General features: G+C 44.2%; 1 protein-coding gene across 2 annotated transcripts in view; it reads right to left on the bottom strand.

Annotated features, from left to right (window-relative positions):
- Positions 1 to 26,888, bottom strand: part of adck1 (aarF domain containing kinase 1) — a 751,432-nt gene that overhangs the window by 396,188 nt on the left and 328,356 nt on the right. For both annotated transcript variants that reach the window (XM_063044551.1, XM_063044541.1), the window contains exon 5: positions 19,611 to 19,769. In XM_063044551.1, the coding sequence (XP_062900621.1) occupies positions 19,611 to 19,769 (159 nt within the window). The remainder of the gene's footprint in view (positions 1 to 19,610; positions 19,770 to 26,888) is intronic.

Genomic DNA, 26,888 nt, shown 5'->3' with positions numbered 1-26,888 from the left:
CACCATCCATGTACCTATCTGAACTTCTCTTAAATGTTGAAATCGAGCTCATATACACCACTTGCGCTGGCAGCTCATTCCACACTCTCACCACCTTCTCAGTGAAGAAGGTTCCCCCACGCTCCCCTTAAACATTTTACCTTTCACCCTTAACACATGACCTCTAGTTGTAGTCTCACCCAACCTCAGCGGGAAAAGCTTGCTTGCACTTACCCTGTCTATGCCTCTCATAATTAAAAAGTATAAAGACAGTATAAAGAAATATATTAAAAAAAGGGTAAAGATTAAAGTACGGATCTGGAATAAAATGTGCATAAATACCAATAGGTATTTATAATGTAAATAGCATTATAAAAAAGTGGTTTAAAGTGTTTACGGTTCAGTGATTGGGGTAATATAGGAGAGTGGGAAAAGCTAACTAGAATTGTTGCTCAAACTAACTGGCTGGGGTGGGGGGGATAAACTTTTAAGATGACGTTAATTTTTTGTTTTAATAGCCGTACAGCACTTTCCAGAGGGAGCTTTTGCAAAAGACAATTTACTGGGTGGGTAGTGTCCACAATGACTTTTTCTGCCCACTTGTCTATTCTGGACACAGACAAGTCCTGCAGTGATGGTAGACTGTAGCCAATGACCTTGCCTGCTGACATGACAGTTCACTGTAGTTTTCACATATTGTAAGAGGATGCTGCACCAAACCAGACAGTCACAGCTCATATGAGGGTGCTCTCTATGTCGACAGTGTAGAATTGCACCAGTATGTTCCGGGGAAGATGGAATTTTACCAACAGCCGCAAGAAATAGATTGTTGGCCGAGCCGTTGTGTTAACGAAGGAGATATGATTCTCCCACATGAGGTCCTGTGAAATAATGATTCTCAGGAATCTGATTGTTGAAATAGTGTTAAGTGTAGATGGTGTTAAGTGTACAGTTGTTGTTGCTCATTCACGGGATGTGGATGCCACTGGCGGTGCCAATATTTATCAGCTATTCCTAATTGCCCATGCCCCCGAACCAAAAGTCAAGTTAAGAATTACACTGGCGGGTCTGGGGCGTCAGATGAGCTAAACCTGGTAAGGTTGGCAGATTTCCTTCCTTGGAGGACATCAGCAAACCAAACAGTCCGGTCATTTCATGGTTACCATACTAGGAGGTATTTTTCATTACGGATTTATTGAACAACTTGAATTTAAATTCCCTAGTTGCCATGGTGGGATTCAAAATCATGTCTCTAGATCAATACTTCCGACTTCTGGCTGCTAATCTAGTAATTTAACAACTGCGTAACCGTACCCTTCAAGAAGAGCAGAGGGAAAATAAACTTAACACGGGAAATGTGAGACTGCACTGGAATTACTGATTATCTGAAGACAACATCTCACTCTCTCTCTACCTCTCTTTCTCTTTTTCACTCTCCTTCTCTCTCTGCAATTCAATTTCTTTACTTCAGTCTTCCCCCCCACCCCCATTACAATGAGAAATAATTAACATGAAATGCTAAAACACTCTCTTCACTGAAGAGTATTACTTATGATCGTAGATGGACTAAGCTGGACTGTTTTCTCTAGAGCATTGTAAGTTGATGGGCGACCTGGTGGATGCATATAAAATTATGAAAGGCAAAAAAAGGGCAGATAATCAGATTTCTTTTCCCCAGAGTGAAAAAACTAGACAGCATAGACTTAAGATAAGAGGGGAAAAGTTTAAAAGAGATCGGAAAATATTCATATTCAGGGAATATTCATATCCAGATCATCTTTGGTTCTGAATGAACAGAGTTTGAGAATATAGGGTATGGCAAACTTCTACGGACTCACCATGGAGAATATTCTGAATGGTTACATTGCTAGCTGGTATGGAGGGGCCACGCAGAGAGTTGTAGATTCAGCCAGCTCCATCAAGGGCACTAGCCTCGCCACCATCGAAAACATCTTCAAAAGGTGCTGCCTCAGGAAGGTGGCATCTGTCATAAAGCTCCCTCCCTCTCGGCTCAGGCCCCTTTCTCGTCACGGAAGCCTGAAACTTGATGTTTTAGGAACAGGTTCTTTTCCTCAACCATCGGGTTTTTGAAAGGTCCAAGAACCAAAGGATACTCTGTCATGATTCTTCTCTCTTTTGCGCTATTTATTTTTGACTTACAGTTATTGTAATGTATTGTAATTTTATGTATTGTACTGTCCCTCTGCCACTAATCAACAAATTTCACGACATATGTCAATGAAAATAAGATTGCTTTTACTGCCGGGGAGGTGGCAGAGCAAACATGATAGCAATGTTTAAGAGGCACTTAGACAGACAGATGTGTGAGCAAATAGGAGTATTTAGCTTGACATTATGGTCAGTGCAGACATAGTGGGCTGAAGTGTACTGTACTGTTCTATGCTCTGCAACTGAACAAGTGCGATTGTACAAGGAGCAGATTTACAAGGATGTCTGCAAACAATGGAGAAATTTGGCGATGAGAATTACAAGGTGGCAAGCATTATTTTCTTCAGAACAGAGGCTCTGATGAAACTTAATCAAACATGCATAAAATTATGAAATACCAAGGAATTAACATTAATTGTACTTCAGCAAGTGAAGTTTGAATAGGTACATGGATGGGAGTGGTATGAAGGGCTATGGATTCGAGGGGGCTGTGGGAAGATTGTGACTCCAAGGAGAAATGCCTATCCAGAACTCAGTGCCTGAAAGACTAATGAAGACACAAGCTCTCATCACATTTAAAAAGTAACTGATGAGCTATTAAAAAGTCATAACCCCTAGAGCCCTGGCCAACACCTGAGAAGCTGCATTGGTCTCCATGGTTCTTTTTTGCCAGCACAGAAACAATCGGCCAAAAGGTTTCCTTCTATGTTGTACTTTCCTATAATTCTAACAATGGCAAGTTTGTGAGAGACACAGATAAATCTCAGGAAAGCAGGGGAATAAGGTGGAGGAGGAAGGACTTGCAATTCCACATTTTCATTACTCGGACATGATCTCATCACAACCTTGAGCATTTGGATTATGTTCAAGATGTAATGACCTTACACTGAAAATTCAAACCATAGAAGATAAGATACTCCCATCAACATATGGCTGCTGTTAAAATCAAAACATCATTATCAGCTTGATGCCTTGTTCATTCTCCACACCAAGGTCCCTTAAACCTTGACTTCCCAGGTGCCTTTTAGATATTTTTTATAATTTCAATCAGCAATAAAGCAGGCAGCTTGACAGGCATGGAGTACAAACCAAGTGTTCACCTTCCACTGCCAGCACTCTATGACATCAGTTCAATTACTTGGAATTGAAAAAATTTAAATTTGTTCACTTTAGTTTGAATACATTGAAATCCGTTCAATTTTGTAGATTGAATCAACAGTGTATTTTGTTGATTCAGACTACAAAATCCATGGCAACAACTTGTCAAGGTTTCTTCAGCAAATCCATACACACAAAGGAAGCAGGAACATGGGAACAACATGGGTTCCCCTCCAAGTCTCACACCACAATAGATTACTGCTCCTTCGTTGTAACTGCATCTGAATCGGACCCAAAATGGAGAAACCTTCTCCAGGAAGCCCAAGATACACCACCTCCCAAAGGACAATTTGGGATGGGCAATGAATGTTGACCTTCCCAACAATAACCATGTCATGTGACCAAAACTGTCTCTGGCTCTTGAACTCACTAAGATTCGAGCCCTGTAATACATTCACTGAAACCCACTGCTTATTCAGTCCTCACAACCCCCAACTAAATCTGGGAAGGGGGTTCTGTAAATATAAGGTGGTACGATAGATCTTGTACGTTAAGACAAACCCTTGACCTCACAATCTGCTCCTTCCTTATGACCTTGCACTGCGCTTTCTCTGTAGCTTCTAGACTTTAGAAGCATTGTTAGTGTTTCACCTTTTTCTACAGGTGAGACAGTAGCGCAGAGGTTAAGGTAATTGTTTGCAGTGCCAGCAACCACCAATTGGAGTTTAATTCCCACTAGTGTGTAAGGAATTCGTACATTCTCCCTGTCACTTCATGGGTTTTCTCCCACATTCTAAAAACATTTAGGTCAGTCAGTTGTAGGTGCAGAAGCATGGTGATACTTGTGAGCTGCCCCCAGCACATCCTTGAACTATATTGGTCAGTCCCACAAATGACACATTTGTTGTTTCAACGTTTTGATGTACGTGTGACAAATAATGCTAATCTCTCTTTAATTTTTACCTCAGAAAACTGATGAACACTGTGCAAGACAAGCTTTTCACTGTATCTTGGTACGCGTTGACAATAATAACACAATATCAATTACCAGTGGTCATAAGGCCAATAAATCCATTGTCCATTTGAAAGAAGATAGAATTCATAATCACAAGGCACTTGGGAGATGAATATCTATCTCTCTCATTTCAAGAGCAACTGAATAAGCGCACGAAGGAGACCATTGGGTTAGATGAACAGTGTGGGAGAAAATGTGTGGATAATTTCACTGCTGCTGTGGAATGAAGCTGGCCTGAAAAGGGAGTATTTTGGCAACAGGGACCAGAACTCAGCTAATTTTACTGTTGGTTCCTATGGTTATTTTAGCTGGGGGTGGCAATGGGGACAAGCTCCCACTACCTATTAAATATTTCCAACAGCGTGTGCCTCAAATAACCTCCAATAACCAAGTTTAGCATCTGCCCTTCACATGTGGCTTAGTTATTAAGCCTGGCGGAACCGTTTCTACTGACAGGAGAAGAAACAAAGGCGGGTTACTGGCACCTTAAAACCAGTCACTTTGGGCAGATGGGGCTCATCAGCTGTTGCTGGCAGCTCATCTCGGAGAAGGAAAACTCTGTTCTCAAACCTCTGCTGTCTTGAAGCTGTACCCCCTCATGGGGAAGGCTTCAGGAGTAAACCCCAAGGGAAAAATCTAGAGCTGGAGTCCCTAAGGCAGTCCAAGGTTGACTGGCAACTCCCACGACATTCCTGGTGCCAATCCGTATCAGTCTCTGCCATTCCTTTGCAGACAGAGGGAGCTTGTTACATGGACGACACCTTGCTCTCCATATTGTACAGCCCAAGCTTGTGCACCTAGACAGCCAGGACACAACACTGATTATCAGTCCTGACCAACAGAGGCCTCAGAGTAAATTTAATGTTGTTCAGCAAAAGTTCTTAAATAGACTCAGCCAAGTATGCCATTTTGAGATACAACTTGGCAATAACCAGCGCACCAATCGTGAGTTGGAGAGCTACGAGAGAGGAGGTGGCACACAGGACCAGGAGCAAAATTTAAATGGGGAAAGCTTCGCGGGAACTCGGCTGTAACCAGCACACCAATCGTGTTGGAGAGCAGAGAAGGTTCAGGCATAAAAGGAAGACACTGCCTAGCAGAGCTGTCATCAAAGGAGTGGTCCGAGTCAGAGTAGTTGCGCTTTGGCTCATTCGGGCTTCGGCGAGGTAAGTGGGTAAGTGGACTTCATTTTTCCCCTGCATTTTTTGAGGAATAGCGAGCATGTCTGCAGGGTTAGTGCTTTGTTCTGGGTGTCAGATGTGGGAATGCTGGGAATCTTCCAGTCTCCCAGATGGCCACATCTGCCCCAGGTGCACTGAGATGCAGCTCCTGAGAGACCGTGTTAGGGACCTGGAGCTGCAGCTCAATGACCTGCAGCTTATTAGGAAAGGTGAGCAGGAGGTAGATAGGAGCTACAGGGAGTTAGTCACCCCGAGACTGCAGGAGTTAGACAAGTGAGTGACCGTCAGGGAAGGGAAGAGAAGAGCTCAGATATTAGAGAACACACCCGTGGCCATCCCCCTCAGTAATCGTTATCTCATTTTGGATGCAGTTGAGTGGGGTGACCTGACAGAGGACGACCACAGCAATTGGGTCTCTGGCACTAGGCCTGGTTCCGTGGTGCAGAAGAGAGAGAAGAAGATGAGGAATGCAGTAGTCGTAGGGGATTCCATAGTGAGGGGAACAGACAGGAGGCTCTGTCAGCCTGATAGAGTTACCCGCATGGTGTGTTGCCTCCCAGGTGCCAGGGTACAGGATGTCTCAGATTCAGTGCAGAGAACTCTGAAGGGAAAGGGTGAACAGCCAGAAGTCTTGGTACATGTTGGTACCAATAATGTTGGTAGAAAAAGGGAGGAGGTCCTGAAGAGAGAATTCAGGGAGTTGGGTAGGAAGTTGAAAAGCAGGACCTCCAGGGTAGTAATCTCAGGACTGCTGCCTGTGCCATGCAAGAGTAGCATGATCAGGCATATTAAAGTATGGTTGAGAGACTGGTGTAGGGGGCAGGGTTTCGGGTTCCTGGATCATTGGGGCCTCTTCTGGGGGAGGTACGACCTGTACAAAAAGGACGCATTACACTTGAACCCAAAGGGGTCCAAAATCCTTGCAGGCAGGTTTAATAGAGCTGTTGGGGGAGGTTTAAACCAATTTGGCAGGGGGATGGGAACCGGAGTGATAGGGCTGAGGAAGGGGAAAACAGAAATAAATCAAAGGTAGTGTGCAACAGAGATGATAAAAAGGACAGGCAGCAGATGAGGCATAATCAATGTCAGTGGGATGATTTACAGGGCAATAGAGGTGTAGCGCAGTTAAAATGGAAAGCAACAGATACTGGACTGAAAGTGTTATATTTGAATGCACACAGAATAAGAAATAAAACGGACGATCTTGAAATTCAGCTACAGATGGGCAAGTATGATGTTGTGGCCATTTCTGAAACTTGGCTAAAGAATGGCTGCCATTGGGAGCAGAACATCCAAGGATATACAGTGTATCAAGAAGATAGGTTAGTAGGCAGAGGGGGTGGTGTGGCCCTGTGTATAAGAAATATATTAAATCATTAGAAAGGAATGACATAGGATTGGAAAGTGTGGAGTCTCTATGGGTTGGGCTAAGAACAAGGGTAAAAGGACCCGAATGGCAGTTGTATACAGGCCTCCAAACAGCAGCCAGGATGTGGATTACAAATTACAGCAGGAGATAGAAAAAGCGTATCAGAAGGGCGATGTCATGATAACCGTTGCTGATTTTAACATGAAAGTGGATTAGGAAAACCAGGCCAGTACTGGACCTCAAGAGAGAGAATTTGTAGAATGTTTAAGGGATAGCTTTTTAAAACAACTTGTTGTTGAGCCCAATAAGGCAGCGGTCCCCAACCACCGGGCCACGGACCGGTACCCGGCCGCAAAGCATGTGCTACCGGGCCGCGAGGAAACGATATGAGTCAGCTGCACCTTTCCTCGTTCCCTGTCACGCACTATTGAACTTGAACATAGGGTTGCCAACTGTCCCGTATTAGCTGGGACATCCCATATATTGGACTAAATTGGTTTGTCCCATACGGGACTGCCTTTGTCCCGTATTTCCCCCGCTAAGGTAGAGCGTTCCTATGAAACCTTTCATGCCGAAATGGCGTAAAGCGAAGAAGCAATTACCATTAATTTACATGGGAAAAATTTGAGCATTTCCAGACCCAAAAAATGACCTACCAAATCATACCAAATAACACATAAAACCTTAAAAAACACTAACATATAGTAAAAGCAGGAATGATATGATAAATACACAGCCTATATAAAATAGAAATACTTTTCTGCAATCACTGCAGCACTGTCCACCGTAGTGAAAATCTCACGCACTAATTGAGGCAGCTGATTCTCAGTGGGGCTGGCTGCATTAATACCTCCAGAGACCAGGGCGTGGCTGCTGGATTGTTCTTGTCCTTACTCCTTGTATCCCTTCCCCTGCCTTCTGTTTCCTCGCCTGAAGCCTTGCCTTGTCTTGCCGGTAACTCCCACCTTGCCTGAAGTTCTTGTTTCACCTTGCATTGCCTGAAGCCTTGCTTAGTCTTGCTGATAACTCTCGCCTCGTCTCACCTGAAGTCTTGTCTTGGAGCCACCCTGTACCTAGCTCCCTTCCTGTCCCTTGCGTCCGCCGGGTAAGTCAAGCAGTCTTGCCGTTACCCTGCGGTTGTTTCTGTCCCTTCCTGTCCCTTGCCTCTGTCGGGTAAGCCAAGCCATCTTGCCATTACCCTGCAGTTGGTTCTGGCCCTTCCTGTGCCTTGCCTCCATTGGGTGGAGATCCGCGCCCTGCCCAGGAGGAGCTTCAAGACCCCAAGCCTCGAGCCTCACCCCAAGCCAAGCTTCAAGACCCCAAGCCTCGAGCCTCGCCCCAAGCCAAGCTTCAAGACCCCAAGCCTCGAGCCTCAGCCAAGCCAAGCTTCTAGTCTCAAGTCTTGCCTCGAGCCTCCAGTCCCCAGCCTCGTCTCGAGTCTCTGGTCTCCTAGCTCTCTTGTCCAGTCCTGTTCCGGGTTCCCGGTTTTCGTGTCCATGTCCTTGTCCTCACTCTGTATCCTAGTCCTGTCCCTAGTACTTCAGTGTCTGTGTCTTGCACTTGGGTCCATTCCCAACCACCACCTTATGACACACTACCGTGGCTGACAAGTGAAGTCAGAGCCATAGTAGAAGCAAAAGAGAGGGCATACAAATAAGCCAAAGCTAGTAGGAAGGTAGAAGATTGGGCAGTTTTTTTAAAAACTTCCAGAAGGAAACTAAGAAGGTCATTAAGAAGGAAAAGATGAATTATGAAAGGAAGCTGGCGACTACTATCAAAGAAGATACTAAAAGCTTTTTTAAATATATAAAAGGTAAAAGAGAGTTGAGGGTAGATACAAGACCAATAGAAAATGATGCTGGAGATATTGTAATGAGAGACACAGAGATGGTAGAGGAACTGAATGTGTATTTTCCATCAGCCTTCACAGTGGAAGACATCTGCAGTATACCGGATATTCCAGAGTGTCAGGGAAGTGAAGTATGTGCAGTGAAAATTACGACTGAGAAGATGATCAGGAAGCTTAATGATCTCTTAGACCTGATGGAATGCAGCCTCGGGTCTGGAAGGAAGTAGCTGGAGAGATTGTGAAGGAATTAACAATGATCTTTCAAGAATCAATAGATTCTGGCATCGTATCCGATGAATGGAAAATTGCAAATGTTACTCCGCTATTTAAGAAGGGTGGGAGGCAGCAGAAAGGAAACTATAGGCCTGTTAGCTTGACATCAGTGGTTGGGAAGTTGTTGGAATCAATTGCTAGGGATGAGATTACGGAATAACTGGAGCACATGACAAAATAGGCCAAAGCCAGCATGGTTTCCTGAAAGGAAAATCCTGCCTGACTAACCTACTGCAATTTTTTTGAGGAAATTACAAGCAAAGGAGATGCAGTAGATGTGGTGTACTTGGATTTTCAGAACGCCTTTGACAAGGTGACACACATGAGGCTGCTTAGCAAGAAAAGAGCCCATGGAATTACATGGAAGTTAGTAGCATAGGTGGAGCACTGGCTGATCAGCAGAAAATAGAGAGTGTGAATAAAGGGATCCTATTCTGGCTGGCTGCCAGTTACCAGTGGAGTTCCACAGGGGTCTGTGTTGGGATCACTGCTTTTTATGACATATGTCAATGATTTGAACTATGGGATTAATGGATTTGTGGCTAAATTTGCCAATGATACAAAGATAGGTGGAGGAGCAGGTAGTGTTGAGGAAACAGAGAGCCTGCAGAGAGACTTAGATAGTTTAGGGGAATGGGCAAAGAAGTGGCAAATGAAATACAATGTTGGAAAGTGTATGGACGTGCACTTTGGTGGAAGAAATAAATGGACAGACTATTATTTAGATGGGAAGAGAATTCAAAATGCAGAGATGGAAAGGGGCTTGGGAGTCCTTGTGCAAGATACCCTGAAGGTAAACCTCCAGGTTGAGTCAGTGGTGAAGAAGGCAAATGCAATGTTGGCATTTATTTCTAGAGGTTCAGAATGTAAGAGCAGGGATGTGATGTTGAGGCTCTATAAGGCACTTATGAGACCCCACTTGGAGTATTGTGTGCAGCGTTGGGGCCCTTATTTTAGAAAGGTTATACTGACATTGGAGAGGGTTCAGAGAAGATTCACGAGAATGATTCCAGGAATGAAACAGTTACCGTATGAGGAACATGAGGCATCTCTTGGGCTATATTCCCTGGAGTTCAGAAGAATGAGGGGGGATCTCACTGAAACATTTTGAATGTTAAAAGGCCTGAACAGATTAGATATGGTAAAGTTATTTCCCATGGTAGGGGAGTCTAGGACAAGTGGGCATGACTTCAGGATTGAAGGACGTCCATTTAGAACAGAGAAGTGGAGAAGTTACAGAGGGTGGTAAATCTGTGGAATTTGTTGCCACGAGTGGCAGTGGAGGCCAAGCCATTGGGTACATTTAAGACAGAGATAGATAAGTTCTTGATCAGCCAGGGCATCAAAGGTTATGGGGAGAAAGCCAGTGAGTGGGGATGACGGGAAGAATTGGATCAGCCCATGATTGAATGGTGGAGCAGACTTGATGGGCTGAATGGCCTACTTCTGCTCCTACACCTTGTTGTCTAAAACTGGACTGGGAACAGATCCTTGAATGCGTCGACATCACCACCACAGTAGGCACTTTAATAGCAAGGGTTCAAAGAAAATATATTTGCAAATTAATTCAAACTGGTACCAGGGATCAAATCTAGAGATGCAGAGATGCCAAGGGAGATATAGGATAAAATTCAGCATACATGATAAGCATATTGAATTGAATACCGGGGCTTTGGGCCTACTCCAGACTGCTCTGGGGGATTTAGATTGAGGACTCATTTTGGTTCGGAATGCTGATGCTGTTCCTCGCTTCTACATTCTGCACGATTTGCGTTTTTTTCTCTCTTTCTCTGTGCGCATTGGGGGTTGGTCTTTATTTTTTTAAATTGGGTTCTTTTCAGGTTTCTTGTTTTGCGGCTGCCTGTAAACAAACAAATCTCAAGGTTGTATAATTTATGCATTGTTTGATAATAAATGCACTTTGAACTTTGAAGCATATTCTATATACCAAGGTCAATTCTGTATTCAGAAGTATAGATAATGCAGGAGCGAAGAGCTAAAGAAATTCATGAACTCGAACAGAGGCACAGAAAATAAAAGGGAACTAAATTAAGTATTACAAACATAAAGAACAAAAGGAAAGAGTAGGAGCTATGAAAGAATGAAAGGTAATCTGCATATGCAGACGGGAATATGGGTTCTTAACGAGCACTTTGCACTTGTCTGTTCAAGTGGAAAATGTAGTATATGATGTAGTTAATGAAGAGATAGTGAAACATTAGATAAGACAGGCAAGGCAAGCAAGAAAAATATTAAAGGGGTTTCGCAGATTTTAGGCAGCCTTTTAAGAGAAGCGGGGGGGAAAGAGCAGGACTCTAAACATAATTTTCCAGCCCTCTTTGGCTGGAGGCTTCTTGGCCCGGGATCAGAAGACAGCAAATACAGCACTGTTCAGAAATGCAGATTAGAGTAAATCAAGTCATTTTGGGCCACTGAATTCAATGTCAATAGTGGACAATTTTTCTGGAAAACTTCCAAGGAAGAGTATTTATCAGCATTCAGATGGGCAAGGACATTCAGTAAGGATTTGTGATGGCAAGGTCACATCAAACTAAATTGAATGATTTTTTTCAGGTGATAACAAAAAGCAGACTTAGGAGGATAACACTTTTATGTAGTTTACATGGGTTTTAGGAAGGTATCTGACAATGCCCTACATGGAAGGTTCATGATTGAATCAAAAGTTCAAAGTTCAAATTATACTTCTTATCAAAGTGCATACAGTACTGTGCATGACTAGGGTGTGCATAGCTAGGGTGCATGAGACTTTTGCACAGTACTGTATTTGTCAATGTGGAGCAAAGAGCGAGTTTGCAAATCTGGTGGGAGCAAAGCATATCGGGAATGGCGAGGGTGGAGCACCGTGGGAAGGGCGTAGGACATGTGGCCGAGAAGGAGTGCTGTGGGAGGGGGGTGGCATGGGTGCACACACCCGGCCCTGAGACACCAGGCGAGGTTATTTGATTCCAAATAATTGATATTCTAGTGCTTTCCTTCTCAAATATACTTTTTAAAATCATTGTATGCAGTGTGCGATCTGTTATCTCTTGCCGACGGATGATTGCCGGGGGATAGTAAATCGAACAGCATTCACACAAACCAGGGTTCAGGTGGGCGAGACATCTCAACCTCACGGATCTGGCGGGACCAAAGTTGTATACACCCTAGACGTACGAAGCCCGAGGAAGGTGGGCTTCTCGCCGCAGAGTCCAATGGCTGTTAGCGAGGGGCTAACGAGTCGCATTTCCAGAGACGCCCAGCAAAAAAGGGTTTCACAAGTATACAAAGCCATAAAAAAATTTAAAAATAAATAATATTGAGAACATTTGTTGTGGGGTCCTTGAAGTTGAGTCCATACGTCCTTGAAAGTGATTCCTTAATGCCAGGAAACAACTGTTAATGGCCAACGGTGATCGGAAAGCTGTAAGAAGAGGGATTCCACAAGGCTCACTGTCCGAAATGTATAGGCTTCCCCCTCCATCCGAAGGTAGAGCGTTCCTATGAAACGGTTCGTAAGCCGGAATGTCATAAAATGAAGAAGCAATTACCATTTATTTATATGGGAAGAACTTGTGAGCGTTCGCAGACCCAAAAAATAGCCTACCAAATCATGCCAAATAACACATAAAACCGAAAATAACAGTAACATATAGCAAAAGCAGGAATGATATGACAAATACACAGCCTATATAAAGTAGAAATACTTTTCTGCAATCATTGCAGCACTGTCCACCGTAGCGAAAATCTCACGCAAGCGCTCTCGGCAGAAACACTCGGTACAAGCGCTCTCAGCAGAAGCACTCTCCCCAGTAACCTTTAAGCTATGAAGCTGCCAAATCATACCAAATAACACATAAAAATACACAGCCTATATAAAGTAGAAATAATGTATGTACAGTGTAGTATCGCTTACCGGAATCAGGAAGACAACGAGCACACTGATGATGGTGTGTTAGGCTGAGTCGTCAGAGGTTGGGGTGGTGGGACACTGGGGTGTCATCTCATCGTCATCTGTTTCCATCAGGGCAGGCAGGTCTCTTCTTCTATGTCTGCCTGCCTCGATGTTGAAGGTCGAGGTTCGTTGTCTGCTGTGGCTGATGTGGAAGGCTTGAAAAACGAGGGTACGCTTGACTGCTTAGCCTCGCACATTTTTCTATCATATAGTTCTTTGTAAGCACTCAAACCATCCTGCAAATATCCCTTAAACGGATGTAGCCTTTCAAAATTAAAGTCGTACTCTTCTGCAATCATTGCAGCGTTGTCAACTGCAGCGAAGATCTCACGCAGTTGCTTCACGTTCAGTTCCTGGATGACTACTGCATTCGGTTTCGATTGTTATCCTTTCCTCTTCCAATTGCATCAGCTCTTCATCTATCAGTTCTTGGTCATGGGATGCCAAAACCTCTTCAACATCTCTACTCTCTATTTCCTGAGGAGACTGAGGTCCTTGAACATCTGTCGGACGATGCTGAGGATGTTCTACGAGTCTGTGGTGGCCAGTGCTATCATGTTTGCTGTTGGGTGCTGGGGCAGCAGGCTGAGGGTAGCAGACACCAACAGAGTCAACAAACTCATTCGTAAGGCCAGTGATGTTGTGGGGATGGAACTGGACTCTCTCACGGTGGTGTCGGAAAAGAGGATGCTGTCCAAGTTGCATGCCATCTTGGACAATGTCTCCCATCCACTACATAATGTACTGGTTGGGCACAGGAGTACATTCAGCCAGAGACTCATTCCACCGAGATGCAGCACTGAGCGTCATAGGAAGTCATTCCTGCCTGTGGCCATCAAACTTTACAACTCCTCCCTAGGAGGGTCAGACACCCTGAGCCAATATGCTGGTCCTGGACTTATTTCCTTGCATAATTTACATATTACTATATAATTATTTATAGTTTTATCACTATTTAATTATTTATGGTGCAACTGTAACAAAAACCAATTTCCCTCCGGATCAATAAAGTATGACTATGATTATGACTATGACTATCATCTTCGTCAACTTCCACAAGCCAAACTCACTTTGTCCTTACTTTGTTCACCACGATCGAAACGCTTAATTATGTCTAGTTTTACGCTAAATGTAACACCCTTACGAGCTCTTTTAGGCTTTTCCAATACCTTAGAACTCATCTTGCTAACGGATGCTCAAAATAAATCGACATAAAGCACAAATGCTCACAGGCACGTATTTAAGCAATGCCAGCTAGAATGCAGTTCCGGGGGAGGAGCTTTGCTGCTCAGGGCGCGCGCTGCTTTTTATCACACCTGCCTTTTATCGCACCTGCCTTTTATCGCGCGCTGCCTTTTCTCGTAACAGTGAAAACACCTTCTGTTAGCGAAAACAATTAAGTAATGTAGGTCTTTCATAACAGTGAGGTGTCGTAAAGCGAACGTTCGAAAAACGGGGGACACCTGTACCACAAAATGCGAGGAGCTAACAATGACTTAGGCTGAAGTACGGGATGCTAAGATTACTTATTTGGTTGTTGGTGAGGCGGAAACCAGAATATTGCAGGAAAATGCCAAAAGGCGAGGAAAAGAGTTCAGGAGAGCACAGAGCGAGAACTCCCCACTGAACATTGACGACTCCTCCGTTGAGATCGTTAAGAGCACCAAACTTCTTCGTGTTCACCTGGTGGAGAATCTCACCTGGTCCCTCAACACCAGCTCCATAGCCAAGAAAGCCCAGCAGCGTCTCTACTTCCTGTGAAGGCTGAGAAAAATCCATCTCCCACCCCCCATCCTCACCACATTCTACAGAGGTTGTATCGAGAGCATCCTGAGCAGCTGCATCACTGCCTGGTTTGGGAATTGCACCGTCTCGGATCGCAAGGCCCTGCAGCGGATAGTGAGGTCAGCTGAGAAGATCATCGGGGTCTCTCTTCTTGCTATTACAGACATTTACACCACACGCTGCACCCGCAAAGCCAACAGCATTGTGAAGGACCCCACGCACCCCTCACACAAATTCTTTTCCCTCCTGCCCTCTGGCAAAAGGTACTGAAGCATTCCAGCTCTCACAAGCAGACTGTGCAACAGTTTCATTCCCCAAGCCATCAGACTCCTCAATACTCAGAGTCTAGACTGACATCTACATCATTTATTATTGTATTGTAATTTGTCCTCTACTGTGCCTATTGTCTCATTTATTAATTATTGTACTGCCCTGCACTGTTTTGTGCACTTTATGTAGTCCTGTGCAGGTCTGTAGTCTAGTGAAGTTTTTCTGTTTGTTTTACATAGTCTGGTGTAGCCTTGTGCTGTCTCACATAGTCTAGTGTACTTTTGTGTTGTTTCAGGTAGCACCAGGGTCCTGGAGGAACATTGTTTTGTTTTTACTGTGAACTGTACCAGCAGCTTATGGTCGAAATGACAATAAACTTGACCTGACCTGAAGAAGGCAAACAGATTCCATCTGGGGAATTGTAAAATCAAGCATTTGTTGAGGCTAAAGAAGGGGAGAGAACATAAAATGAACAGTAGGATACTGAGAAGTACCGAGGGACAGAAAGACCTTGGAAGTGGCAGGGCAAGTAGACAAGGCGGAGACTGAGTGCAGAGTACAGGGACAGGAAAATCATGCCAGAGCTGTATAAACCACCATTTGGACCACAGCTGGAATATCACATACATTCCTCAGGTGCATCTGACCTGAAGATTGGAGCAGTACCAACAACATAGGTAGGAAAAGGGAGGAGGTCCTGAAAACAGACTACAGGAAGTTAGGAAGGAAGTTGAGAAGCAGGACCGCAAAGATAGTAATCTCGGGATTACTGCCTGTGCCACGCGACAGTGAGTATAGAAATAGAATGAGGTGGAGGATAAATGCGTGGCTGAGGGGGGCAGGGATTCAGATTTCTGGATCATTGGGACCTCTTTTGGGGCAGGTGTGACCTGTACAAAAAGGACGGGTTGCACTTGATTCCCAGGGGGACCAATATCCTGGTGGGGAGGTTTGCTAAGGCTACTGGGGAGAGTTTAAACTAGAATTGCTGGGGGGGTGGGAACCGAACTGAAGAGATAGTGGAAGGGGCAGATGGCTCACAAATAGAGAAAGCTTGGAGACAGTGTGAGAGGGAAGATAGGCAGGTGATAGAGAAGGGATGCACTCAGACTGAGGGTTTGAGATGTGTCATGAACACAGCAGATGAGCTCAGAGCGTGGGTCAGTACTTGGAGCTATCATGGCCATTACAGAGACTTGAATGGCTCAGGGACAGGAGTGGTTACTTAGAGTGCCAGGCTTTAGATGTTTCAGAAAGGACAGGGAGAAAGGCAAAAGAGGTGGGGGTGTGGCACTGCTGTTGAGAGATAGTGTCACGGCTGCAGAAAAGGAGGAAGTCATGGAGGGATTGTCTACTGAGTCTCTGTGGGTGGAAGTTAAAAACAAGAAAGGGGTCAATAACTCTACCGGGTGTATTTTATAGACCACCCAGTAGTAACAGGGACATCGAGGAGCAGATAGGGAGACAGATTCTGGAAAGGTGTAATAATAACAAGGTTGTCGTGGTGGGAGATTTTAATTTCCCAAATATTGATTGGCATCTCCCTAGAGCAAGGGGTTTAGATGGGGTGAAGTTTGTTAGGTGTGTTCAGGAAAGTTTCCTGACACAATATGTAGATAAGCCAATAAGAGCAGAGGTTAGAGGAGGCAGGGTCGTTTTCCTTGTGGCAGAGGAGGGTGAGAGAAGATTTATTGAGGGAAGATTTAGTACCAAGAAGAGACCTAGACAGAGTGGCTTGGAAAGTTCTAGCCGTGAAAAAAATGATTCAATAACCAGTGGGCAAAGGTTTACAGATAGTAGAAAGTTCAAAGGGGATTTGAGGAATATCTGTTTGCAAAGAGGGCAGTGGCAGTCTAGAACCTACTGTTGAAAGGCAAAACCCCTTGCATATTTAAGGAGTAGCTGGCCAAGGACTTAAAGTGCAAGGCCATGGACCAAGATGTGGAAAACAGACTTACAGCAAACAACTCTTTTCTGCCCAGGATGTATTTAACAGGTGCAATACCTCCGTCTCCTCTCAGGATGAGGCATCTTATTCTAGAACTAAGGAGATGTCCTCCTTCTTCAAAGAAAGGACCCTCCCTTCCTCCACCATCAATGCTAGCCTCAACCGCATCTCTTCCATTTCGTGTTCAACTGCCCTCACCACTTCACCCGCCACCCCACCAGGGATAGAGTTCCTCGTCCTCACCTACCACCCCACCAACCTCCACGTTCTACACATAACTCTCCGTAGCTTCCACCATCTCCAGTGGGATCCCACCACCAAGCACATCTTTCCCTCCTGCCCACTTTCTGCCTTCCGCAGGGATCACTCCCTACGCAACGCCTTTATCCATTCATCCCTCCCCACTGATCTCCCTCTCGGCACTTATCCTTGCAAGCGGAACAAGAGCTATAACTGCTCCTACACCTCTTCCCTCACTATCATTCAGGGCCCCAAATAGACCTTCCAGGTGAGGTGACACTTCACCTGTGAGTCTACTGGGGTCATCTACTGTATCCAGTGCTCCCGGTGTGGCCTCCTGTACATTGCAAGATCGCTTCTCAAAAAAAGTGGGATCTTCCAGTGTCCACACATTTTAATTCCACTTCCCATTCCCATTCCGACATGTCAGTCCATGGCCTCCTCTACTGCCTCAATGAGGCCACACTCAGGTTGGAGAAACAACACCTTATATTCCATCTGGGTAGCCTCCAACCTGATGGCATGAACATTGATTTCTCAAACTTCCAGTAATGCCCTTCCCCCCTTCACCATTCTCCATTCCCATTTTCCTCTCTCACCATATCTCCTTGCCTGCCTATCACATTCCTCGGGTGCTCCTCCCCCCCTTTTTCTTTCTTCCATGGCCTTCTGTCTTCTCCTATCCGATTCCCCCTTCTCCAGCCCTGTATCTTTTTCACCAATCAACTTCCCAGCTCTTTACTCCCACCTCCCCCGCACCCAGGTTTCACCCATCACCTTGTACTTCTCCCTCCGCTCCCCCATCCTCCGACTCTGACTCCTCATCTTTTCTCCAGTTCTGCCCGAAACGTCCACTGTACTCATTTCCATAGATGCTGCCTGGCCACTGAGTTCCTCCAGCATTTTGTGTGTGTTGCACTGATTCTATACTGATATGGTTGAGGAAGCAGAGAGTCTGCAAAAGCAACACTCACAACACACTGGAGGAACTCAGCAGGCCGGGCAGCATCCGTGGAAATGAACAGTCAACGATTCGGGCCGGAACCCTTTGTCAGTATTCAGGTTCCGGCCCGAAACATTGACTGATCGTTTCCACGGATGCTGCCGGACCTGCTGAGTTCCTCCAGCGTGTTGTGAGTGTTGCTTTGACCCCAGCATCTGCAGAGTATTTTGTGTTTACGAGTCTGCAAAAGGACTTGGACAGATTAGGAGAATGGGCCAAGAAGTGGCAGACTGAATACAGTGCAGGGAAGCGTTAGATCATGCACTTTGATAGAAGGAATAAAGGCATAGACTATTTTCAGAAATTTCAGAAATCAGAGGTGCAAAAGGACTTGAGAGTCCTCGTGCAGGGTTCCATAAAGGCTAACTTGCAGGTTGAGTCGGTGGTAAGGAAGGCAATTGCAATGTTAGCATTCGTTTTGAGAGGGGCAACACAGTAGTGTCATGGTTAGCACAATGCTTTCCAGTGCAGGCAATCTGGGTTGATTTCCCACCACTGTCTGTAAGGAGTTTCTACGTTCTCCCCATGACCATGTAGGTTACCTTTGGGTACTCCGGTTTCCTCCCACAGTCTAAAGGCGTACCGGTTAGTAGGTTAATTGGTCGTTGTAAGTTGTCCCATGATTAGGCTGAGATTAAATTAGAGGATTGCTGGGAGGCATTGCTCAAGGGACCGGAAGGGTTTATTCCACACTGCACATGGATGGATGGATGGATCGATAAATAAATAAATAAGATTAGTTTTTAAAAACTGACACCAGCCTATATTCTAAAAGGACAAGAATATAAAAGGAAGAATGTAATGCGAAGGCTTTATAAGGCTTTGGTCAGCCCCCATTGGAGTGTTGTGATCAGACTTCAGCCCCTTATCTAAGAAAGCAAGTGCCGCATTGGAGATGGTCTACAGGAGATTCATGAGAATAGTCCCAGAAATTAAAGGGTTAACTTATGAGGAGCGTTTGATGGCTCAGGGCCTGTACTTACTGGAGTTTAGAGGAATGGGGTGGGGGGGGGGATCTCATTGAAACCTGTCAAATATTGAATATTTGGAGAACATGTTGACCTATAGTGAGGGAGTCTAGAACCAGCTTCACAATAGAGGGACGTCCCATTAGAACAGAGATCAGGAAAAATTTCTTTAGCCAGAGGGTTGTGAACCTGCTGAATTCATTGCTGCAGATGGCTGTGGAGACCAATTCATTGGGTATATTTAAAGCAGAGGTTCTTGATTAGTAAAGGTGCTTATACTCCTTTGTCTTAAGGTCTGTAGCTTGCACGTAACTCTATGCGACTCTTATGTGAATCTTAATACATGGTTACTTTGCATGAGGAAGTATTGCTGTGTGAGGTGCAGAAAACAGAGCTTGAATTTCTTACAATTACTCTGCAAAAACAAGGCAAGTAGTGATTATCCTAATCATCAGTTACCCAATTCTCTAAGTGTCATGCTCTTTACTTCTAAAGACTTAATCAAATTTACCTCCATCAGAACAACATCCTTGGCACACTGGCTCTGTACTTTGGGATGCTGGACTTTAAGCGCCACCGTCCTTCCATCGTGTAGAACTGCTTTATGGACCTGGGCCCAGGACGCAGCACCAAGGGGGGCTTCATCAAAGCTGGCAAACAGCTGGGTGATCTGTCAAGATCAGAATCAGGTTTAGCATCCCTGACATACTGTGTGTCGTAAAATTTGTTCTTTGCAGCAACAGTGCATTAAATATATAAAATATGCAATTAATTATAATAATCAATATAATAATACATTTAATAAGAACTTATAAATGGAATGTCGTCACAAGCAGGCTCTGCTGGTTTGCTGTTGCTCAAGAGGGCAATGTAGCCGAGTATAAGGACGTGTAAAAAGACACTGGCCTTGTGAGGGTGAAGGTTTCTGTAGACTTTGCACTGATATACAAACAACAACTACTAATTTCCACCGCATTCTGGGCTACTGAAAAGGATATGCCATATACCATCCCCAATCCCACACCAAGTCCCCTCAAACTTTCACTAAATAATGTTCAAATTTCAAAGTAAATTCATTATCAAAGTATATATTGCTCTCAGGAACTCACAAGCCTCTCCACCATGACAAGGAGACAATTAGATTAGATTAGATTTAACTTTATTGTCATTGTGCCGAGTACAGATACAAAGCCAATGAAATGCAGTTAGCATCAAACCAGAAATGCAAAGAATATTGTTATTTACAAAATAACTGCGAATAAAAAGTGCTACAGCACACAAATATAAAAGTACTGAGACAGTACAATATGGATGCAATACTGCTTAGCGCTGTGATGAGAGGTTCAGCAGTGTCACAGCCTCAGGGAAGAAGCTCTTCCTGTGCCTGCTGGTGCGGGAGCGGAGGCTCCTGTAGCGCCAACCGGATGGGAGGAGAGTAAAAAGTCTATGGTTAGGGTGAGATGCATCCTTGATAATGCTTTTCGACCTGCCCAGGCAGCGTTTATGGTAGATGTTCTCAATGGTGGGCAATTGGGTGCCGATAATCCGCTGGGCAGTTTTCACCACACGCTGGAGTGCTTTGCGGTCTGATACGGGACAATTGCCATACCACACTGAGATGCAGTTGGTGAGTATGCTCTCAATGGTACAGCGGTAAAAGTCCGTCAGTATCCTGGGACAGAGGTGAGCTTTCCTGATGCTCCACAGGAAATAAAGGCACTGTTGCGTCTTTTTGATCAGGATGAGGAGTTCAGGGACCAAGTGAGATCTTCGGAAATGTGGACACCAAGGAATTTGAAGCTTGGTACATGCTGCTCTACAGCACCGTTGATGTAGATGGGGATGTGAGTGTGGCTCCTAGCATGCCTGAAGTCCACAATGATCTCCTTGGTCTTCTGGGTGTTAAGGGCCAGGTTGTTGTCGGCACACCACACGGCCAGGTGCTGGACCTTGTCCCTGTAGGCCGTCTCGTCATCCCCTCTGTCAGGCCAACCACCGTGGTGTCGTCTGCGAACTTGATTATCCTCATAGACAATCCTCAGAGATGACACTTGAGGTAACTTACAGTGGCCGATCCGTCTGACCACAGGCATGTCGTTATGATACAGGAGGAACTGGAGAACCCAAGGGAAACTCATGTATGTAGTCACATATATAAACTCCACACCGCGGAATTATAGAACATAGAACAGTAAATGATCTTATTGCCTGGCAGAGCAAGCTCAATAGGCCAGATGTCCTACTCCTGCTTCTATTTCTTATGTTCTTATGTACAGCACTGTACAAGCCCTTCAGCCCACAGTGTGTGCCAAACTTTTAACCTACTCCAAAATCTATCTGACCTTTCCCTCCCATTCAGCCCTCCATTTCTCTTTCATCCATGTGCCTATCTAAGAGTCTCTTTAGTGTCCCTAATATACCTGCCTCTCCCACAACCCCTGGCAGCACGTCCCATCATCTCCCAGTCTGTTTGAAACCCTACTTCTAACGTCCACCCACTGATCTTGATGAAATATCTCGTCCTCAAATGGAAAATCTCAATAGATGCTTCCTGATCAGCTGAGTTACTCCAATATTCAGCTTGTGTTGCTTTGGGTTTCCAGCACCTGTAGAACCTCTTGTATCTAAAATCACCACCCCCCATACTTCCCTCTAATCAGCTCATAAAAATGTCCTCTTATATTAGGCACTGCCACCCTGGGAAAATGGCACTAGCTGTACGTTCTGTCCATCGCTCTTATCACATGTGTTTGTTCTGGGTGTTCTGGTTTCCTCCCACATTCTAAATTGGTATGGTTAGAGTTAATGAGCTGTGGATATACCAAGTTGCTGCAGGAAGCTTGCGCACAGTTGCGGACTGCTCTGCACAAACCTGATTTGATTTGATGCAAACAATGGATTCCCCCTGTATGTTTTCACGTCTCTGTGACAAATAAAACTCATCTTTAAATCTTTAATCTTCAATTTGCATTTCTCAGATATAGTTTGGTACAGCGAGCATGAGGAAAGTGTGCCTTAGGGACACACAAACCATAAACAACGGCCACCACCTAATCTACATTAACTAGGCTTGTTAAGAATACATTGAATATGTGTGATACTAATTGTTTAAATCATAGCTTTAATGATGTACTCTGCAGTAATTAAATATTGTAACTTGACCACAAAGCATGATAGGATCGAGTCCTAGAAAAGTACTGCACTGAAACAGGCCCTTTGGCCCATCTAGTCCATATCAAACCATTCCAATTGCCTATTCCCATCGACCTGAACTGGGAAGATAGACCTACATACTCCTACCATCCATGTACCTATCCAAACTTCTCTTAAATGATGAAATCGACCTCACATCCACCACTTGTGCTGGCAGCTCATTCCACACTCTCATCGCCTTCTGAGTGAAGAAGTTTCCCCTTAAACTTTTCACCTTTCACCCTTAACCTAGGACCTCTGGTTGTAGTCCCACTCAACCTAAGAGGAAAAAGCCTGTTTGCATTTATCCTATCTATACCCCACATAACTTTGTACTCCTCCATCAAATTTCCTCTCAATCTTCTACATTCCAAGGTATAAAGTCCCAATCTATTCAATCTTTCCTTATAACTGAGATCCTCCAAACCCAGCAATATCCTTGTAGATTCTCTCTGTACTCTTTCAACCTTGCCTACATTTTTTCCTGTAGCTAGGTAACCAAAACTGCACACAATACTCCAAATTAGGCCTCACAAATGTCTTATACAATTTCAACATAACATCCCATCTCCTTTACTCAATACTTTGATTTATAAAGACCAATGTGCCTAAAGCTTTCTGAACGACTCTACCTCCCTGTGATGCCACTTTCTATGAATTATGAACCTGTATTCCCAGGTCCCTTTGTTCTACCACACTCCTCAGTACAAAAGAAAGAGTTTCGGGAGTACAAAATTATCAGCAGTTGTGTTGGCAGTTCGTGATGCATCAGTTAACACAGGAACATTTGGATTAGAACATCTTCTGCAGAAATATTAATTGTTGAGGAAAGAGAGAGCGTGCAGAGAGACTTAGATAGTTTAGGGGAATGGGCAAAGAAGTGGCAAATGAAATACAATGTTGGAAAGTGTATGGTCATGCACTTTGGTGGAAGAAATAAATGGGCAGACTATTATTTAGATGGGGAGAGAATTCAAAATGCAGAAATGCAAAGGGAGTCCTTGTGCAGGATACCCTACAGGTTAACCTCCAGGTTGAATCGGTGGTGAAGAAGGCAAATGCAATGCTGGCATTCATTGCTAGAGGTATAGAATATAAAAGGAGGGATGTGATGTTGAGGCTCTATAAGGCACTCGGGAGACCACACTTGGAGTATTGCAGTTTTGGGCTCCTTATTTTAGGAAGGATATACTGACATTGGAGAGGGTTCAGAGAATTTTCACGAGAATGATTCCAGGAATGAAAGGGTTACTGAATGAGGAACGTCTGGCAGCTCTCGGGTTGTATACCCTGGAGTTCAGGAGAATGAGGGGGGATCTCATAGAAACATTCTGAATGTTAAAAGGCCTGAACAGATTAGATATGGCAAAGTTATTTCCCATGGTAGGGGATTCCAGGACAAGAGGGCACGACTTCAGGATTGAAGGATGTCCTTTTAGAACTGGGATGTGGAGAAATTACTTTAGTCAGAGGGTGGTAAATCTGTGGAATTTGTTGCCACGAGTGGCTGTGGAAGCCAAGTCATTGGATGTATTTAAGGCAGAGATAGATAGGTTCTTAATTAGCCAGGGAATCAAAGGGTATGGGGTGAAAGCAGGGGAGTGGGGATGACTGGAAGAATTGGATCAGCCCATGACTGAATGGTGGAGCAGACTCGATGGGCCGAATGGCATACTTCTGCTCCTATATCTTATGGTCTTATGGTTTATTGCCTTGAAAACTGAGGTAGTAGAATAGAGAGCCGAAAGCTGGGTTGAATTATAAGATATGAAATGTGGAAACCTGGGGGATGCTAAGGAAATAATGACTCCTCACAAGATTGTTTGTAGCAGCAATACAGGTGCATCGGAATAAAGAACATACCAAATATGAAAAATAAATTGTACATAAAATCATACAGTGGAAAAAGAGACGCAAGAGCAAGGCCTTAAGCGTAGAAAAAGCAAAGTGATAATAGAAACCAATCCATGATAGTGCAAGGGCTGGTTGTAGACTTGCGACCACCTCTGAGGTAGGGTTCTCTCCAAATTACAACTCATCCTGATTTGGACATCTAACTACGCTTGTTCCTACTCACTGTGTAGATACCAGTAGTTCCTGCCATTTTATCTTTGCATTACTTAGAGATAAAGGGAAAACTGGGCAGTCAGGACAATTTGGAAGATGTAATAAGTACAATCTAGAACATAGAACACTAGAACACAGCACTAGCCCTTCGGCCTACAATATTATCCCGACCTTTTAACCTATTCTAAAAGATCAATCTAACTCTTTCTTCCCACATAGCCCTCCATTTTTCTATCATCCATGTGCCTATCTAAGAGTCTCTTAAATGTCACTAATGTATCTACCTCTACCACCACCCCTGGCAGCACGTTCCACACACCACCGCTCTCAGTGTAAAAAGCTACCTCTGACATCCTCCCCTCGCACCCACACTTTCTTCCGATCCCTTAAAATCAAGCTTCACTCAGAAGGTGGTGAGAGTGAGGAACGAGCTGTCAGCACAAGTGGTGGATGCGAGCTCAATTTCAACCAAAGTTTGGATGGGTACATGGATGGTAGGGGTATGTAGGTCTATTTTCCAAGTGCAGGCCAATGGGAGTAGGTAGTTGGAATGGTTTGACATGGACTAGATGGGCCGAAGGGCTTGTTTCAGGGCTGTACTTTTCTAGGACTCTATCCTATCATGCCTTGTGGTCAAGTTACAATATTTAATTACTGCAGAGTACATCATTAAAACTATGCCATTTCTGCCCTGGGAAAATGTCTCTAGCTATCCCATTGATCTATGCCTCTTATCATCCTGTTTACCTCTATCAAGTCATCTCTCATCCTCCTTTGCTCTAAAGAGAAAAGGCCTAGCTCGCTTAATTTATCCTCATAAGACATGCTCTCTCATCCATGCAGCATCTTGATAAATCTCCTCTGCACCCTCTCTAAAGCTTCTATATCTTTCCTATAATGAGGTGACCAGAAATAAACACAATACTCCAAGTGTGGTCTGACCAGAGTTTTATAGAGCTGCAAAATTACCTCGCAGCTCCTGAATTCAATCACCCGACTAATGAAGGTCCACACACCATACTCTTCTTAAGCACTCTATCAACTAGCACGACAGCTTTGAGGGACCATTAACCCTGCATCCTGCCCCCCTTTCAAAAACAAGGAGAAAAAACTGCATGTTCGCGCGCCCAGCGCAAGTGCCAAGTAATTGTTGAGCAGGAAAAATCTTAAGAGAGGCACAGCAACAGATGGAAGCACGGAGATATGAATATGTTGTGCCGGCTTGATGCTCCAGGGATATGAGTGAAGTTCCGCCTGTCTAATTCCAACACACATACTGATCCAGTTGTGTGAAAACCAGGTAACCAGACAGAGGAATTTCAGGTGAATGTGACATGGATTATTGAGTTCAGCTTAACAAAATATTGAATCCATGTTGCCTGGTGGTTTGACTCCAATTAGAATTATTAGGATTATAGAAAAGGCCGTAAAATATGCCCTTGTATGAAGAATATAAAGTCATTTTATTAAAATAAAGACTTCCAGTTAAATATTATATTCATGATATTGCAATATAAAAAAGGAAATGAAAACTGAAAGTCATTCCCAGAAAAAAATGTTCTCCTCAACTCTTATCAATTCTGGGCAATGAATATGAATGTGACGTTTGCAATTCATCCCTCACAGGCGGGAGTGGGTCATTGCTCAGTTGTGAATATCCTTTTTTTTTCTCATTTTAGTGGGGAAAATGAATTTTCCAAAGTTCTTGTAACTGCGTTCTGCTAAGCCCTGAGGGTACTGAACATACTCGCACAGCTTGTGATACAGAGCTTTCTCTGTCAGAAGCGCAGCACATGAAAAAGATAAGCTCAGGAAAGTGGGAGCCATGCCGCAATAACCGAGAATCATATTTCATGTGTCAAAAAACAAACCAGGTCCATTAGCATTAAATCACCCGAAGCAACAAAAGGAAGAGCACTATCCATCGTTAACTGTTTGATTTAAAATGGGGTTGCTGAATTCTATCTAACTTAGGAATTTGAAATAGTTTCAGGTAAGCAAATACAACATGGATAAAAGGTGGGATTATACACCCAGTAGCCACTTTATTAGGTACCTCCTGTACACCGCTCTTTAATGCAAATATCTCATCAGCCAATCATGAGGCAGCAAATCAATACATAAAACCACACAGACATAGTGAAGAAGTTCAACTGCTCAGATTGACCAAACATCAGAATGGAGAAGAGATGTGATCGTGGAAAGACTGTTAGTGCCAGATGGGGTGGTTTGCGTATCTCATAAACTGCTGATCTCCTAGGATTTTCATGCACAACATTCTCTAGAGTTTACAGAGAATGGAGCATAAAACAAGAAAAAACCCACTGAGCAGCAGTTCTTTGGCCAAAAACACCTTGTTAATGAGAGAGGTCAAGGAGAAAGGCCAGACTGTTTCAAGCTGACAGGAAGGTGACAGTAACTCAAATAACCACGCGTTATAACAGTGGTGTGCCGAAGAGGATCTCTGAACACAAAACTCTTCGAACCTTGAGCGGATGGGCTACAGAAGCAGAAGCTCACAAACATATAC

This window comes from Mobula hypostoma, chromosome 1, assembly GCF_963921235.1.
Source record: "Mobula hypostoma chromosome 1, sMobHyp1.1, whole genome shotgun sequence".
Lineage (NCBI taxonomy): Eukaryota > Metazoa > Chordata > Chondrichthyes > Myliobatiformes > Myliobatidae > Mobula > Mobula hypostoma.
Note: the sequence above shows the minus strand (reverse complement) of the source record. Positions and strands in the feature narration are given on the sequence as shown.